The sequence below is a fragment of the Ambystoma mexicanum genome, chromosome 5p (genome assembly GCF_040938575.1).
Source record: "Ambystoma mexicanum isolate Mex_15411 chromosome 5p, UKY_AmexF1_1, whole genome shotgun sequence".
NCBI lineage: Eukaryota > Metazoa > Chordata > Amphibia > Caudata > Ambystomatidae > Ambystoma > Ambystoma mexicanum.
In genome coordinates this window covers 1,363,051,847-1,363,066,555 of record NC_090930.1, presented here as the reverse complement: position 1 = coordinate 1,363,066,555, position 14,709 = coordinate 1,363,051,847, and the positions used below count along the sequence as shown (strand labels likewise).

The 14,709-nt window shown below is 51.8% G+C and overlaps 1 protein-coding gene across 1 annotated transcript in view; it reads left to right on the top strand.

Annotated features, from left to right (window-relative positions):
* Positions 1 to 14,709, top strand: part of DNAH5 (dynein axonemal heavy chain 5) — a 4,235,244-nt gene that overhangs the window by 1,062,650 nt on the left and 3,157,885 nt on the right. The window contains exon 16 of the mRNA XM_069613779.1: positions 7,268 to 7,439. Coding sequence (XP_069469880.1) covers positions 7,268 to 7,439 — 172 coding nt within the window. The remainder of the gene's footprint in view (positions 1 to 7,267; positions 7,440 to 14,709) is intronic.

Below are 14,709 nucleotides of genomic sequence, written 5' to 3'. Positions count from 1 at the left end.
AGCCACCCACATGCCTCCATGCTTCTACCACCTAAGAGGGAGACAACCTGTATGTCACTGCCTCCAATGTGCACCATCTAGTAATCAAAATGAATGCAGCCATCATAATGCCTGTTCAATGTCCGCAGACCCATCACTAACCCTTTCCCTCCTTTGGTCCACCACAGGCTCTCATTCGGACAGTGCCGATGAGGATACAGGCACTACACCTGCCAAGAAGCCCAGGCCCAAAGACCCAAAACACCGTCCCTCCACCTCTGGTGCAAAAAGCAAACCCCCACAGCAGCCAAAATCCCACAGCACATCACAGGCCACGGCACTGATGTGCAGCAAGTCAAGCACTACGGCACCACCGACTACAACCATCCGCCCAGTGGTGTCTACTGAAGGCACTGGGTCCGCAGGAAGCAGCACCATTGGTGAGACTGCTGCCACCGCAGCTAGCTCAGACAATGATGAAGGGGATGTCGATGTTGTCATGGTGTCATGATCTCTGCTTCCAAAAGGTCAGGGTTTTCCCAACTCCCTTGGAAGCAGATCCATAACCCAGGTTCCGAGTGCCAACCAGTCCCAATTGGGACCTTTTGGACCCAGTCCTGGCGCCAGTGGCACCAGGCTCATAAATATGCCCAGTCCCAGCGCTGGAAGCGCCAGGCTCATAATGCTTGGGTGGACTTACCTGCAGCAGACCATGCTGCTTACTTGCCTGCCAGTTGAGCCTCTGATCCTCTTCTGTTTGGAACTACTTTCCTGTTGGGTGGGGCAGGAGCCACTCCCTAGATTCAGAACACTGGAACTCTTCTGGAAAGCAGGAACTCTTTTCTTACCTAGGCGTGGCTGTGGAAGGAGTCATCTAAGCACTACAGGAGGCTATTTAAACCACACCCGATGGATGAATCTTGCTTTGCGTTATTCTGCATCCTCTGCAGCAGAACGCTCATTGTGTCTTCTGCATCTGATCCTGGGCCTAAGGAAAAAGGCTTACCATCCTGAATCCAGTCTTCAGCAACACCTATAAAGACAAGAAAGAACAGGTTAGCATTACGGTCTTCAGTGACAGCTCTTCACTTATCTGGTCCATCGGCTGTCACCAACGCCTCGCGCTGCATTCCGGCATCTGAAAGACAAAGGCTTACCTACTCTTCGTGCGCTCCGGAGGTCTTCACACTGCATTCCGGCATCTGAAAGACAAAAGCTTACCAACTCTTCGCACGCTCCGGAGGCCTTCGGCGCTGCATCCCGCATCTGAAAGACAAAACAAGGTGCGTTTAAAGACATTGGGGAACTTTAATACTCACGTGCCATTACTCCTTTCCACATCTAACCCAGTGGGTATTCCGGCACCCTGCAGCCGCTCCGAACTTGTACCTGCAAAATAAAAAGACAGTTAGAGCGCATCGTGAAGCAGGCAACAAGCGCTTACTTACGTGCTTCCAGGCGCTTCTATTCATCACACGGGCTCCATCTTCAACTCACTTCAGCCCGTCATCCGCCATCGCCGGAACCCTGCAAAACAAGAAACATCATTACTAAAGACTTTAAAGACATTAGAATTACTCGAAACTTACCGTTCGTGCAGTAAACGATGGACAGCAGTCCTCTGAAGTCAAGAGGCCTGCTCCCCTTATCCAGTGAAGAAACTGGTTACAGCACCCTGCCCCGAGGCAGATGGAGAGCACGGCGTTCCTTTACCTAAGGTGAGAGCGTTAACCTTTGGGGTTCTACAGGAGAAGAGAAAGGGAAGAAAAGAGAGACATTCAATAACCCAGTTCTTTAATCCCATATTTTCTATCTGCAGACATCTTACCCTTCAAGTCAGACATACAGTGCACAGAGGTCCAGCCCAAAGAGCCAGCTGTGTGTTACACATCACCTTTGCAGATACGGTATACGCCCAGTCAAGACCGGCGCCTCTACGGGAATCAGGTGAGCGTTACACATGGCTCCCCCCACTGGCCCCCTGCATTCCCCCTACTTGTCCCCATGCAGCCAGCATGACAATGGCATACAGGAGCAATCTCCTGAAAATTCCTGGCCGGCCACTCCATGCCCAGTGGCAGATGTGCAGGAGGGGAGCAGCACAATGGACACGCCAGAGCCATCATCAACAGGCCACAAAACCCAAGAGTCGATGCATGAAATTATCACGCGGCAACAACAGCTAAGCTCCCTCTTGACGCAGCATGTCGCAGAATGCGCCAGCGCAAGGGGGAAAATGTGCGAATGTGCTGAAACTGTAAAGGCTGCCATAGAGTCCACCTCTAAGGACATTTGTGCTGAACTGGCCGCGGTGCGGCACATACTTTCTGAGCTTGTCCAGACAATGAGGGACATGCGTCCCTGTGAGCAGCCCAGTTCCTCCTCGGCTGCCAGTTCTACCCGAACCAGCCCCATCCGCAGATCGGGCTGGGACCTGCGGCGTACAGACAGGGGTGCACCGGGTGCCGGGAGAGGGGGGTGCCAATAGAGGCGGCCACATGGACCGATGCCACATGATGCACTTGAGCACAGACATCCACACCATGTTATGGGGAGTTGAGGGCGGAAGGGGGAGAGGGTGTGTTGGGGAGTTGAGGGGGAGGGAGTAGTGGGTGTGTTGGGGAGTTAAGGGGGAGGGGGGAGTGGGTGTGTTCACTTATATTTACTATTTCAATATACATTTTGGTTATGCACGAATCACTTGTGTGGACATTCCTGTCATGCCTGCGCCATGGGCACATCCATTTATGCTCCGTTTGGACTTTGCTGCTTAATGATTATTGTTGCCTAACTACGCATACCATAATGCACCTGGCCGCAAGCATTGTTTCCTGGCCGTTTCTATTGGTTTTCTATGGAACTACACCCCCCAGAAGCCTTAGAGTCTGGTCCTGCTTCCACCAGCCCAGGAACAGAAAGGGAGGTGGCCGATTGCCTGCAGGTGTGATTCGCCAGGTGAAACCAATTAGCCTGCCTCTGTGCTGGGCTAGGCAGTATAAAGGCGGCTGCCTGCAGTGGCTCGGGCTCTTGCATCTTAGAGTCCTTCCTCCACCTTTCGCTTCTGACTACGGATCCTTGTTTGCTGTTGATCTTGACTCCTGCTTGGACCCTGCCTTGTAGCTTGCTACACCCTGCTGCCTACAGCCCTAGCCTTTTGGGCTCCCTGCCTTGTTGCTTGCTCCACCCTGCTGCCTCCAGCCATAGCCTTCTAGGCTCCCTTCCTCACAGTCTTGCCCTTGCCCTGCGGGCTCTCCACATTGCAGCGGATCTCGCTCTGCTGCCTTCCAGCCTTTGCCCTTGCCCTGCGGGCTCTCCACATTGCAGCGGATCTCGCTCTGCTGCCTTCCAGCCTCTGCCCTTGCCCTGCGGGCTCTCCACATTGCAGCGGATCTCGCTCTGCTGCCTTCCAGCCTCTGCCCTTGCCCTGCGGGCTCTCCACATTGCAGCGGATCTCGCTCTGCTGCCTTCCAGCCTCTGCCCTTGCCCTGCGGGCTCTCCACATTGCAGCGGATCTCGCTCTGCTGCCTTCCAGCCTCTGCCCTTGCCCTGCGGGCTCTCCACATTGCAGCGGATCTCGCTCTGCTGCCTTCCAGCCTCTGCCCTTGCCCTGCGGGCTCTCCACATTGCAGCGGATCTCGCTCTGCTGCCTTCCAGCCTCTGCCCTTGCCCTGCGGGCTCTCCACATTGCAGCGGATCTCGCTCTGCTGCCTTCCAGCCTCTGCCCTTGCCCTGCGGGCTCTCCACATTGCAGCGGATCTCGCTCTGCTGCCTTCCAGCCTTTGCCCTTGCCCTGCGGGCTCTCCACATTACAGCGGATCACGCTCTGCTGTCTTCCAGTCTCCGCCCTTGCCCTGCCGGGCTCTCCATATTGCAGCGGATCACGCTCTGCTGCCTTCCAGTCTCCGCCCTTGCCCTGCCGGGCTCTCCACATTGCAGCGGATCTCGCTCTGCTGCCTTCCAACCTCCGCCCTTGCCCTGCGGGCTCTCCACATTGCAGCTGATCTCGCTCTGCTGCTTTTCAGCCTTAGCCCTTGTCCTCAGGGCTCCCTGCTCTACAGCCTACCTCTCTCCGGCTTCCCTAAACCCTTTTTCCTCTGGCTTTCTACCTTACCGTCCTACTCCTGTGGACTTACTCACTACTTCCCTGCTCCTCGGAGCTCTCTACCTTGTACCTTACTGTCCTCTGCCATCCTTTCCTGTTACTCGACTTTCCCTTCTATACCTTCTGCTAGTTTGCTATCTCCTCCTTTCCTGGATTTGTCTGTAGTAACATCTCTTGTACTGTTTGTTGACCCTTTTGTTCAGAGCTTGTCTGTTGGTTCCCATCAGTCAACCTCTGCCCCTTCCTTTGTCTTGTTTCTACATTACAGACACCCATAGCTGCTGTTCCAAGTCATGAGCAAACAGCGTGGGACTCTGTTATAGCAAACTGTGCAGAAGGCTAGAGTATTTCCAAGGTTCGTGGAATACTCTTTTCCTATTCTGCATACACCCCAAGAGGGTATTCACTCTGTACCTTTTCCCTTGCTACTCTTCGTTCTCTTTCCGTTCTGCAGTGTGTGTACTTGTCTGTCCACTTTATTTCAGCACCCAAACTCTTCTGGGTGTCTTGTGCCACTCTTATTAGAGTGCCATCCTTGACAATTCCTCATTGCGTACGTGTGTTTAATTGGTGAACAGTGTACAGTGTGCATGTCCCAGAGACAACCATTGCCCCAAGTGCCATCTCCATGTGACACCCCCATACTTGTGTGCTAGTAGATTATTTTGATCTGAGTCCGACGCATGTCACGTCCCTCCTGTGCATCGCGTACTTCCTGGGGTGCTGTACCATCCCCACCCTCCTCATCTTCTTCATCAGGTGGTTGCTGTTCTGTGTCAGGGGGCAGGGGCACATTCCGTCTGATGCACATATTGTTTAGCATCACACATGCCATGACAATCTTTGCCACCATCTCATGGCGGTACAGGAGTGACACACCAGACCTGCTGAGGCTGCAAAACCATGCCTTCCAGAGGGCAAATGTCTGCTCAAACACCACACGGGTTCGTGTATGGCCACGATTATAGTCCTCCTCTAGTCTGTTCTGTGGGTTCCGGACTGGGGTAAGGAGACACCGCTTCAAAGTATAGCCTGCATCGCCTGCATGTGGGCAACAATGTATGTGTAAGTTAACTCATCATGTTTAACTTTATTGAGTGATACCATGGCATGCATTTGTTTCTTCATCTCAAGCCCATTTCCATGCATGGATGGAGTCTCATGATGTGAGTGCTATGTGTGTATTCCTCATATGGACTGTTTTGCATGCCATCGACTAGTGTGCGCTGGGGGGTCCAGTTACTTGTGAGTGCACATGCACTGTGTTAGTCCACGACGGTTATTTTTGTGATCTTGCAGATGTCCACTAATTTGTATGCTGTTATCCTGGCAATGGTGATGTCAGCCTCATGATGCTATCACTACGCACAACAAATGGTGTCATGAAATGTAGTTGGGCATCTGTGTCAGTGTAGTGGTGTATTGATGTATTTGACACTCATGTCACTCCTTATGTGCAGTGATGAGGGACTGGCCTTTCAGTTCACAGTGTTTTGTGGTGTGTATTGGCTATAGTCGTTGCTTGTAGCTGCATTTTGTTGAGGGAGATGCGGTCTGATTTCGTACAGTGCACATGCAGATGTCTGTGGGATGGTTGGAACACCGCTTCATTCGCATGGTAGGGCTGCTTACATCTTGCATTATGTGGTCACGTGTCAAGTCCAGGTTGGGCTGCTTTTGGGGTATGAGCTTGCTCCATTTACTCTGGCACTCACAGCTAGGTGAAGTATGCATCTCTCCCTCCCATCTCAGCCAGGTGAAGTATGCATGTATGCCTCAATCACCTACCCACATCACATTTCCATGAGCCTAACATGCGACTCACCGATTAGCCACGATATCTGCCCTGCATGTCGCTCCATGTAGCGTTGAATCGTGAAGTTCCACAGGACCATTGAATCATGGGTTGATCTGGGGAATAGGGCACAACATTGTGTGATGATGTAGTTCGAGTCACATACCATTTGCACGTTGATTGAGTGGTATAGTTTACGGTTCCGGTAAGCTACCTCCATGGCATGTGGAACCACAAATTTAACATGGGTGCAGTCAATGGCACCAATGCAACCAGGTATGCCGGCCAGTGAATGGAAACCAACTTTGGTGTTTGAGATCTCCTGGGCAGACCGTGGTAAGGAAATGTGTTTGTCTGTGTGCTTGAGGAGGGAATCAGGCACTTGGTTCAGCGTAAGTGAGGGTAATGGTTGTGAAATGCCATGCAGTTGCCCGAATGTGTGTTGGTAGGTGCCTGTGGCCAGGAAGTGGAGCACAGACACTACCTTCAGTAGGGGTGGGATGGCGGTGCATGTTTCAGTGAGTCTGACTATGTCGTCATGTATCATTTCCACAATGGTGGTGATGGTGTCCCGGTCCAGGGGGGACAGTGTGTGGATCTGGTCAGCGGTTAGGTTGAATGGACTGGCACAGATGCGTGGTATTGGGGGGTGCCTACGTGGTGGCACTGGCTGTGCTGGTGGGGTATGCTGGCCCTGCCTTGCCCTCCTTCTCCTCCTGCGTCTCTTCTGTGCTGCCTGTTGTTGTACTTCTTGTAGTTGTTGTTGTGGCACTTCCACTGCAATCAGGTCCTGCAGCCCCAGCATTGCTAGTGGTATTGGAATCAATGTGGAGTGTAACTGTGTGTGGGAAGGGGTGGGCTGTGCTCCTTTTGTGCTTGCCCAGTCTGTATTGACTCCACCTGTGCTGATTGTGTGCACCTGTTGCAGCTGGAAACACTGTACATGGCCATTTACGGTTGGTCCGCGATGGCGTTATTAACGCCATGGTGGTAAGGTACTTTACGGCCTTTACAAGGGCGTTATTTCCATGTCCACGTGACTCGTAATGTTCACACCTTAGCGCCATGGCGATATTTACGGCATAGGAGTTGGGTGCCCGTGCCCTTGGCGCTTTTAACGGCACCGTTGATTACGGTGCCGCTATTAGCGCTATCTCGGGTCATAATCGGCCCTAGTGGTACGCGATGCCGGTAATCCTTTACCGGCATCGTTTTTCACTTACCGCCAGGATCGTAATGAGGGCCAATAAGTTTGCCAAAGAGTTCTTAAAGGAGGATTGTCTAATGCACTATAGACAGAGATATGGGCGAGAAACGTATAATGAGACCTAGTCCAGTTAAACTTGCTGAGATATATATTGTAATTGTGTATACTTTCAATTTGCTTACAGTTGATGTTGGCAGAAGATAAGAGAGTGCGAGCAAAAATCCAGTCTCCTCTGCATCAACTAATGTCTCCTCATATAGCGAAAATAGACGACGCTATACAGCCTGGCCTTACTTCTTTGAACTGGACCTCCTTGAACATTGAGAAATATTTAAACAATATTTCTGCCAAGCATGGTGAGTCTGTGTGAATTATTGACTGTTTTGATGTAGACATGAACAGAAAGGTCCCTTCAACAGAATTTCCACTTGCAAAGGTTTCTGATTTGAACAGGAATATGTGATAGATTGTTTCAAATAAAATCACAAAAAGATTGAAATTGCACATTCCTATTTGATTCGTACTTTATTGGACCTACGGTAAGTGGTCTAAAATAAGGGCAAGATAAATAAGAATTTTCCAGAGTAAATGCTTTGTAGAGGCCACTGGGATAGATGTCCTATATTGAAGACAGTTTCGGGTCACAATATCCAATGCTTCTACTCTTTTGTGAGTAGAAATGCACTGCTCTTTTGCATATGCCTTTGTTTTGATTTCAGCTCAACGCTGTCAAGAAGTAAGTAAATGTGAGGAACCAGGAATGAGACGCGGACACAGAGGACTCAAAGTGATTGCTATCACCTTTTATTGAAATAATTCAAGGGTTGAACCCTACCACAACAAAAACTAAGGGTCTGTCCAATATCAAGATGTCCAACATGAAATGTCAGAAATCTTATCCTAGCCCTCACACTGGTGCATTGGGTCTTATTACATGTTTGCCGGTCCGGAAACAAGGGAGACGGTAAGCTCACCGGCAACCTTGTTTCTGGACCGGCAAACTATAAGTCTGCCTGCCGGAGCCGATGTGACCAACAGGTCTGACCCTGCCGGCCGCAGCGGCCACGGTAGGCAGACTTGTCACGGGAGCACCGTGTGCCCACTCCCATAGAGTGCCATAGGACTCTATGGGAATGGGGATTAACAAATGTACCAGCGCCTGACTTCCCGGCCGCTGGACTTGTAATAGACTGGTGGCACCATGAAGTCAGGCACCGGTAAATAATTATGGGTCCCGCGGCCACCAACCGGTAGCACCGGCAGGGTTACCGTCGGACCCGCAATGAGGCCCATTGTCTCTGGCCGAGTAAGTGCATAAATGTCCAAGTTCAAAAGAAATGGCAAACTCCAACAAAAGGTTTCAAATGAACAAGCTTCATGCTTCCAGGGGATAACTCCCTTCCCCTGGTTTCTTTCCACAGTACAAACAGTTCACTTCCTGGGAATTACCCCCTTCCCCAGGTTTCCAGAACGCAAAACACTTCAACCAAGTCGGAATCTTAAGGGCATGCATCTTCCTTATGCTGACCTTTTCTAAAAGAAATGATGTAACTTAAAAGGCGAGTCCCAGAGCTGCAGGATTCCAGGTATACGCCACTGCCGAGCTTCTTTTACTCTCAATATTTACTTCACGGTTCCAAGGGCATGAGCCTTCCTTTGTGCTTTCTTTATGTTCACTTTCACTTTAATGAAGTTAGATTTGCCTGGTATAATCGCCTGTCAAGGCTTTTCCTTGTATACTTCACTCTCACACTTGGGAACTTGCCTTTACCTGTTATACTTACCTGGCCTGTCTTGTATGTATTTCCCACAAGCTTTTGACTTCATCTCTTTCAAATACTTGACTTTGCTTGATATACTCTCCTGCCAGGACGTTTATGCAGCTTTCTTTCTTTCTTCTCTCCCACAAAGTGATATTTGCCCAATATTTGTTTCACAACTCTTTTTTAACACAGTTTTATTTATTGGATATCTATAAGGTACTTAAACAGCAAGACAGTGTTTTCTGTACATTCAATTATTTGGTTTCCTTTTCTTAGGTAGGAGACCAGCTACCTGTTTGTGGTCTGTTTCAAAGCCCCTTTGAACTCTTTACATGCTTCACTTAGCATCTCTTTTGTCATTGATGTGCAGCAGCATTCACCCTCAATTAAACCCTGGTACCCATTCTCCTTCCCTGGGCTTACTGGATCCTTTACTGGTCTGTCACAGTTTTTTTTTTTTTTTAAATATATTTTTATTTTATCTCAACCAAACAACATTAAAACAAAACATAAATAAAACACATCAAGCAATAAAACCAAACAAACAAAAAATAAGGCACTGCAATCCCCATCCCTCCCCCCTATGAGCCTGTAGAGTGTCCGCCTTCAGTGTCCGTTCCGTGCGGTGGGGCCTCATCGCTCACAAGTCCATCCGAGGCCGATCCCGCACCAAACAGCTCAGTTAACAATAACTTCCATGCCGTGAGAGAGCCTATTTCTTCCTCATCCCCTGCCATACTGCCATCTTGCCACACTGTCGTTTCGGCATCCGCCCATTTTTGGAGATCGCGCCACCAGACCTCCACTCGCGGCTTATGACATTTCTTCCACCCCATGGCTATCCTACGTTTGGCAAGCACATAGGCCAGATCTTTAAGTTTCTCAACATGTCGAAGCTTACGCGCCCTGGGATACCCTCCCAGCAGACAAGCCCAAGCCGAATCCACCTTAAGCGTGATACCACTCCCTGCCAGCCTCTGCGCCACTTCACCCCAGTAGGTTGCAATCACTGGGCACGCCCAGAACATGTGTATCATGTCCGCATTCTCTTCGTTACACTTGGGGCACGCCTGGCGCCCACTGTCCAGAAATTTGGAAATTCTAAGGGGGGTCATATATGCCCTGTGCGTAATATAGAGCTGTATCTGCTTGAACCTGGCGTTCCTCGATACCTTTTTATGGTACCCCAGGGCGCGCTCCCACATCCCATCCGACATCGGGGCCCCCATCTCCGCTTCCCACTCCAGTCTCAAGTGCCCCAAATCCTTCCCAACCTTTGTCATCAACATCTCGTACAACCTAGAGACCTCGTGCCCACCCTCTGATGCGTCGTACATTGTTTCCAGCGTGGCATCCGGTTCATCGGCCAAAGTAGTTTCGGGCCACGTGCTCCGGACCTCCCGGACCACCCTATGATATGTTACATATTGACCCCTGTGTAGTCCCGACCCTGCCTCCAGTTCATCGAACTCCATCAGAGTCCCATCCTGCCAGATGTCGCCCATAGTGATCAACCCCACTGACTCCCAATATGTCCGGATAATAGCTCTCAGCTGCCCGTCTTCCTTTGCCAGGGCGACCAGAGGTAACTGCGGCATACACGGCGAGGGGTCACCCATCATCCGACAGGCACGCCGCCATATGTTCCCGCCAAGGGCTAGCATCTTTGGACGCTCTCTCATCCATGAACCAGTCACCCACATCACCTCCCGCAAATAGAAGGGGGAACAGTCTCTTCCTAGCAGCCTGTGTTCGGAGGTCTCTTCATCTGAGAGCCACCTGGCCACGTATTGCAGTTGCGCCGCAATATAATAGGCCTCAAAGTTTGGCAGCTTCACGCCACCTTTCTCGTAAGAGTTCTGCAATTTCCATAATGCGACCCTGTTGCGCGTGCCGTGCCACAGGAAATTCCTACACACGCTATGTAACTTAGCGAAAAACTTCCTAGGTATCATATACGGGATGTTATTAAAGTAATGCAGGAGCCTGGGCAGCACCACCATTTTAAGCATAGCTCCACGACCCATCATCGCTAAAGGCAATCTTTCCCAGAACCTCATGCACTTCTCAATCTTTCCCACAGCTAGCTCAGTATTATGCCTGTGTTCTTCCTCGGTCGTGTGATACACGTCAATGCCCAGGTACCGGAAGGAGCTCGTCGCCCACGGGATCCGCAGCACTGGCAACCTCTCCACCGGTATCCCCACATAACTGCCTAGCGGGAATAGTGCGGATTTCTGAGGGTTGACCGCTATGCCGGACAACCAGGCGTACCTCTCCAATACCTCCAAGATATATTGCAAATTCTCTTCCGGATGTTTCAGGTATAACAGCATATCGTCTGCATACAGAGATATAAGATGGCACTCCCCTCCCACCTCTATACCCACCGGGTCATACTGCTGCCGGAGGTAGATTGCTAAGGGTTCGAGGGCTAGTATGTACAACATTGGGGACCAAGGACACCCTTGCCTGGTGCCTCTGCCTAACTGCCATCTATCTGACACCACTGCGCCCGTACGGACCCTAGCCAGAGGCGCACTATATAATAGCTCGGCCTACCTCATGTAGCCTGGTCCCAGTCCAAACCGCCCCAAAGCCGCCAGCAGCCACGGCCATCGAACAGAGTCGAACGCTTTAACCGCGTCCAACGCCACTATCGCCATTTCGCTGTCCTCACTGCCTCCCCATTCCACCACCCTGTGAAGGCCTCTGTGATTGTGAGTAATATTCCTGTTCGGGACATAGCCCGTCTGGTCAGGATGGATCAGCTTGCCTATTACCCTCCGCATTCTGGCCGCCAGGACAGCTGTTAGGATCTTGCTGTCCTGGTTCAGCATCGACAGGGGCCGGTAGGAGCCACAATCATGTCCCGGTTTATTGGGTTTGGGGAGCGGTACTATAATCGCCTCCCTGAGTGATTCCAGCAACCGCCCCACCTCGAACGCTTCATTAAACATCTCCAGCATGGGCGGGAGCACCTCCTCTCCATACGCTTTATAAAATTCACTGGGGAACCCATCCGCTCCTGGGGCCTTGCAAGTGGGTAGCTGCCGCACAATCTCCTGCAGCTCCTCCAGAGTGATCGGAGCATCCATCTCCTCTCGCTCTTCGTCACTTATCTTGGGCAGGCCTATGTCTTCAAGTACTACCTCTATCTCCTCCCGGCTTCCCCCCTCTCGATCCTCATATAATGCTTGATAATATTCCGCGAATGCTCCATTCACCCCTTCCTGAGTGACCTCCTCCACTCCCTTTTCAGTGATAACTGATCGGATCGGGGATCTTGGGGTCTCGCTCTTATACAGCCAAGCAAGAAGCCTGCCCGTCTTGTCTCCCCCGGCATGCAACCTCTCAATGTACTTCCTGCAATTCAGATTACAGAGCCTGTCCCAGTGTTCTGCGCACCTCTGCTGCAGATTAATGACCTCCTCCGTGTCCGTCCCACCCTCCCCCAGCTCTTTCTCCAACTCAATCTCGGCTCTACGCAGATCTGCCAGGACTCCTCCCATTAATCCCTTGGATTTCGCAATGGCAACCCCCCTCATTACAACCTTAAAGGCCTCCCACAAAGTACCAGCCAACTTGACACTACCTGTGTTCGCCTCAAAGTAAGCAACTATCTCCTCCCTCACGTCCTCTCTAAAGACTGGATCCCTGAGCGCTTCCGCCCTAAGGCGCCATGTTGGAATTCGCGCACGTGGGGGACAAAGCTGCCAACGCATGACCAGGGGCGAGTGGTCCGAAAGGACTCTCGCCCTGTAGTCTATCTGGTCACACTCCGCAACAACGTCCGGAGTGGCGAAAACGTAATCCAGCCTTGTGTGTAACTGGTGCGGGGCCGAGTAATGCGAATATTGCCTCACGCCAGGGTGTCTCGTCCTCCACACGTCTGCCAGGCCAAGGTCTTCCAGCAGCGCCAGCAGTACCCTAGCCGCCGGGCTGGGCCTGTCCACCCTGTCATCCGACCTGTCCTCCTTGGGGTTTAGTACACAATTAAAGTCCCCTCCCCAAATCACCGGACCCCCCATCCCTTCACCCAGTCTAGTGATCAGTGTCCTAAAGTATGTCGCCGTGTCACGGTTGGGAGCATAAGTATTTATAATACACACTACTTTATTTTCCACAAGCCCCCTTACCATGACCAGCCTCCCATCAGACTCCACAACTTCCCCAAGTAGCTTAAACGGGACATGTGGTGCAACCCAAATCAGCACACCTCTAGCATAGGCAGAATATGTAGATCCAACTACTGTCCCTCTCCACTTTCTCCCCACCAGATCCAGTTTGTCCCGTGTCAGATGTGTCTCCTGTAACAAGGCAATGTCTATCTTTTGCCTTTTCAGGTACAACATGACCTTGTTACGCTTAAGGTAGCTGTTAAGCCCCCTAACGTTCCACGTTAGTATCCTAAGGTCCCCCATGATGTATCAGTGACTTCCATCTCTCTCCCAGGTCCACTCGCCTCCCCCCTACCTCAAAGGCCCCCATTCCCAGTTTCTCACCCAGGCTCATATAAAAACTGACCCACCCCACCCCCCTAACCCAACCAACTGCCCAGCTCCATCCCTTGATCTCAGGCATCCCTGTGTTCGGTTCTCTCTGGAACCCAAGTAGAGAACCCGACAGGGTGTCACCCCACACACAGTGACTAAACTAAACTCAAACTGGGGTATAAAGAACAGCCCCCGGAGGCTCCCCTCCCGCACTTCCGTATCCGCGCACACGGACCATGTTTTAAAGTCCTAACGCATACACTACCAAACAAAGTCATACCGGCTATATTCCAGTCCCAATGTTCATAGCCCAACCGGGCCCGCAGCGTCACTTATCTCTTCCCGTTCCATCCGCCGTCCGCTCATCTGGCTCCTGAGGACAGTTTTGTGCATCGAGCCATTCCATGGCCTCCTCCGGAGTGTCAAAGAACAGCATCTTAGTCTTGAAGAAAACCTTCAATCTGGCCGGGTAAAGCAACATATACTTGTACCCTGCTGCCCGCAATCGCCTCTTGACCGCCCCAAAGTTCATGCGACTGCGCTGCACTTGCAAGGTGTAATCGGGGTAAGCAGTAATGGTCGCCTCTCCTCGCCGTATGGTGCCCCCCTTACGAAAGTGCTCAAGGATCCTTTCCCGATCCCGATAATTGAGGATCTTGGCGATCACAGGCCTAGGTGGGTTCCCCGGCGGTGGTCTTCTGCTCAAGGCCCTGTGCGCCCTCTCCACCGCAAACCCCTGCGACAGGGCGCCCCCAGTGATCTCCTGCAGCAGCAAGTTCTCAATAAACTCTGTGTGATTCTGGCCTTCAGCCCCCTCCGGCAGGCCCACGATGCAAACGTTGTTTCTCCGGGCACGTCCTTCCGCCTCTTCAGCCCTACTTTCCAAGTTGCCCACCCGCTGCACCAGGGCATGGATATCGCGCTTATGTGCAGTGCAGTCCGCCACAGTAGGGCCCATCTCCTTTTCCAAAGTTTCCGTGCGCTCAGCCAGGGCTCGCACATCCTGCCTCAGGAGGTTCACGTCCTCCTGCACCGCCCCAACCTGTAGTTCCAACGCAGTTTTCAATTCGGCCACAGCAAGTTGGAGCTTGGTCTCCCACGTCGCCTTCAGGTCCGCGATCGCAGCGAGGACCTCCTGGTTCGCACCACCGGTGGCCATCTCCTTGGTCTGAGCCTTATCCTTGCTCCTGGCACCCTCCAGGCCGGGCGACGTCTTGGCGTATTCGTCGAGCGTGGGCTGTTTATTCTTCGCCCTCAGAAGCTTGTTCGACATATCTCCAGTCAGGAGCGTCCCTCTGGCCGCGCTCCGGTCCAGGCCAGGGAGGCACTGTGCCAATACACCACGACTCTGTTGAGAGTCCCAGCTC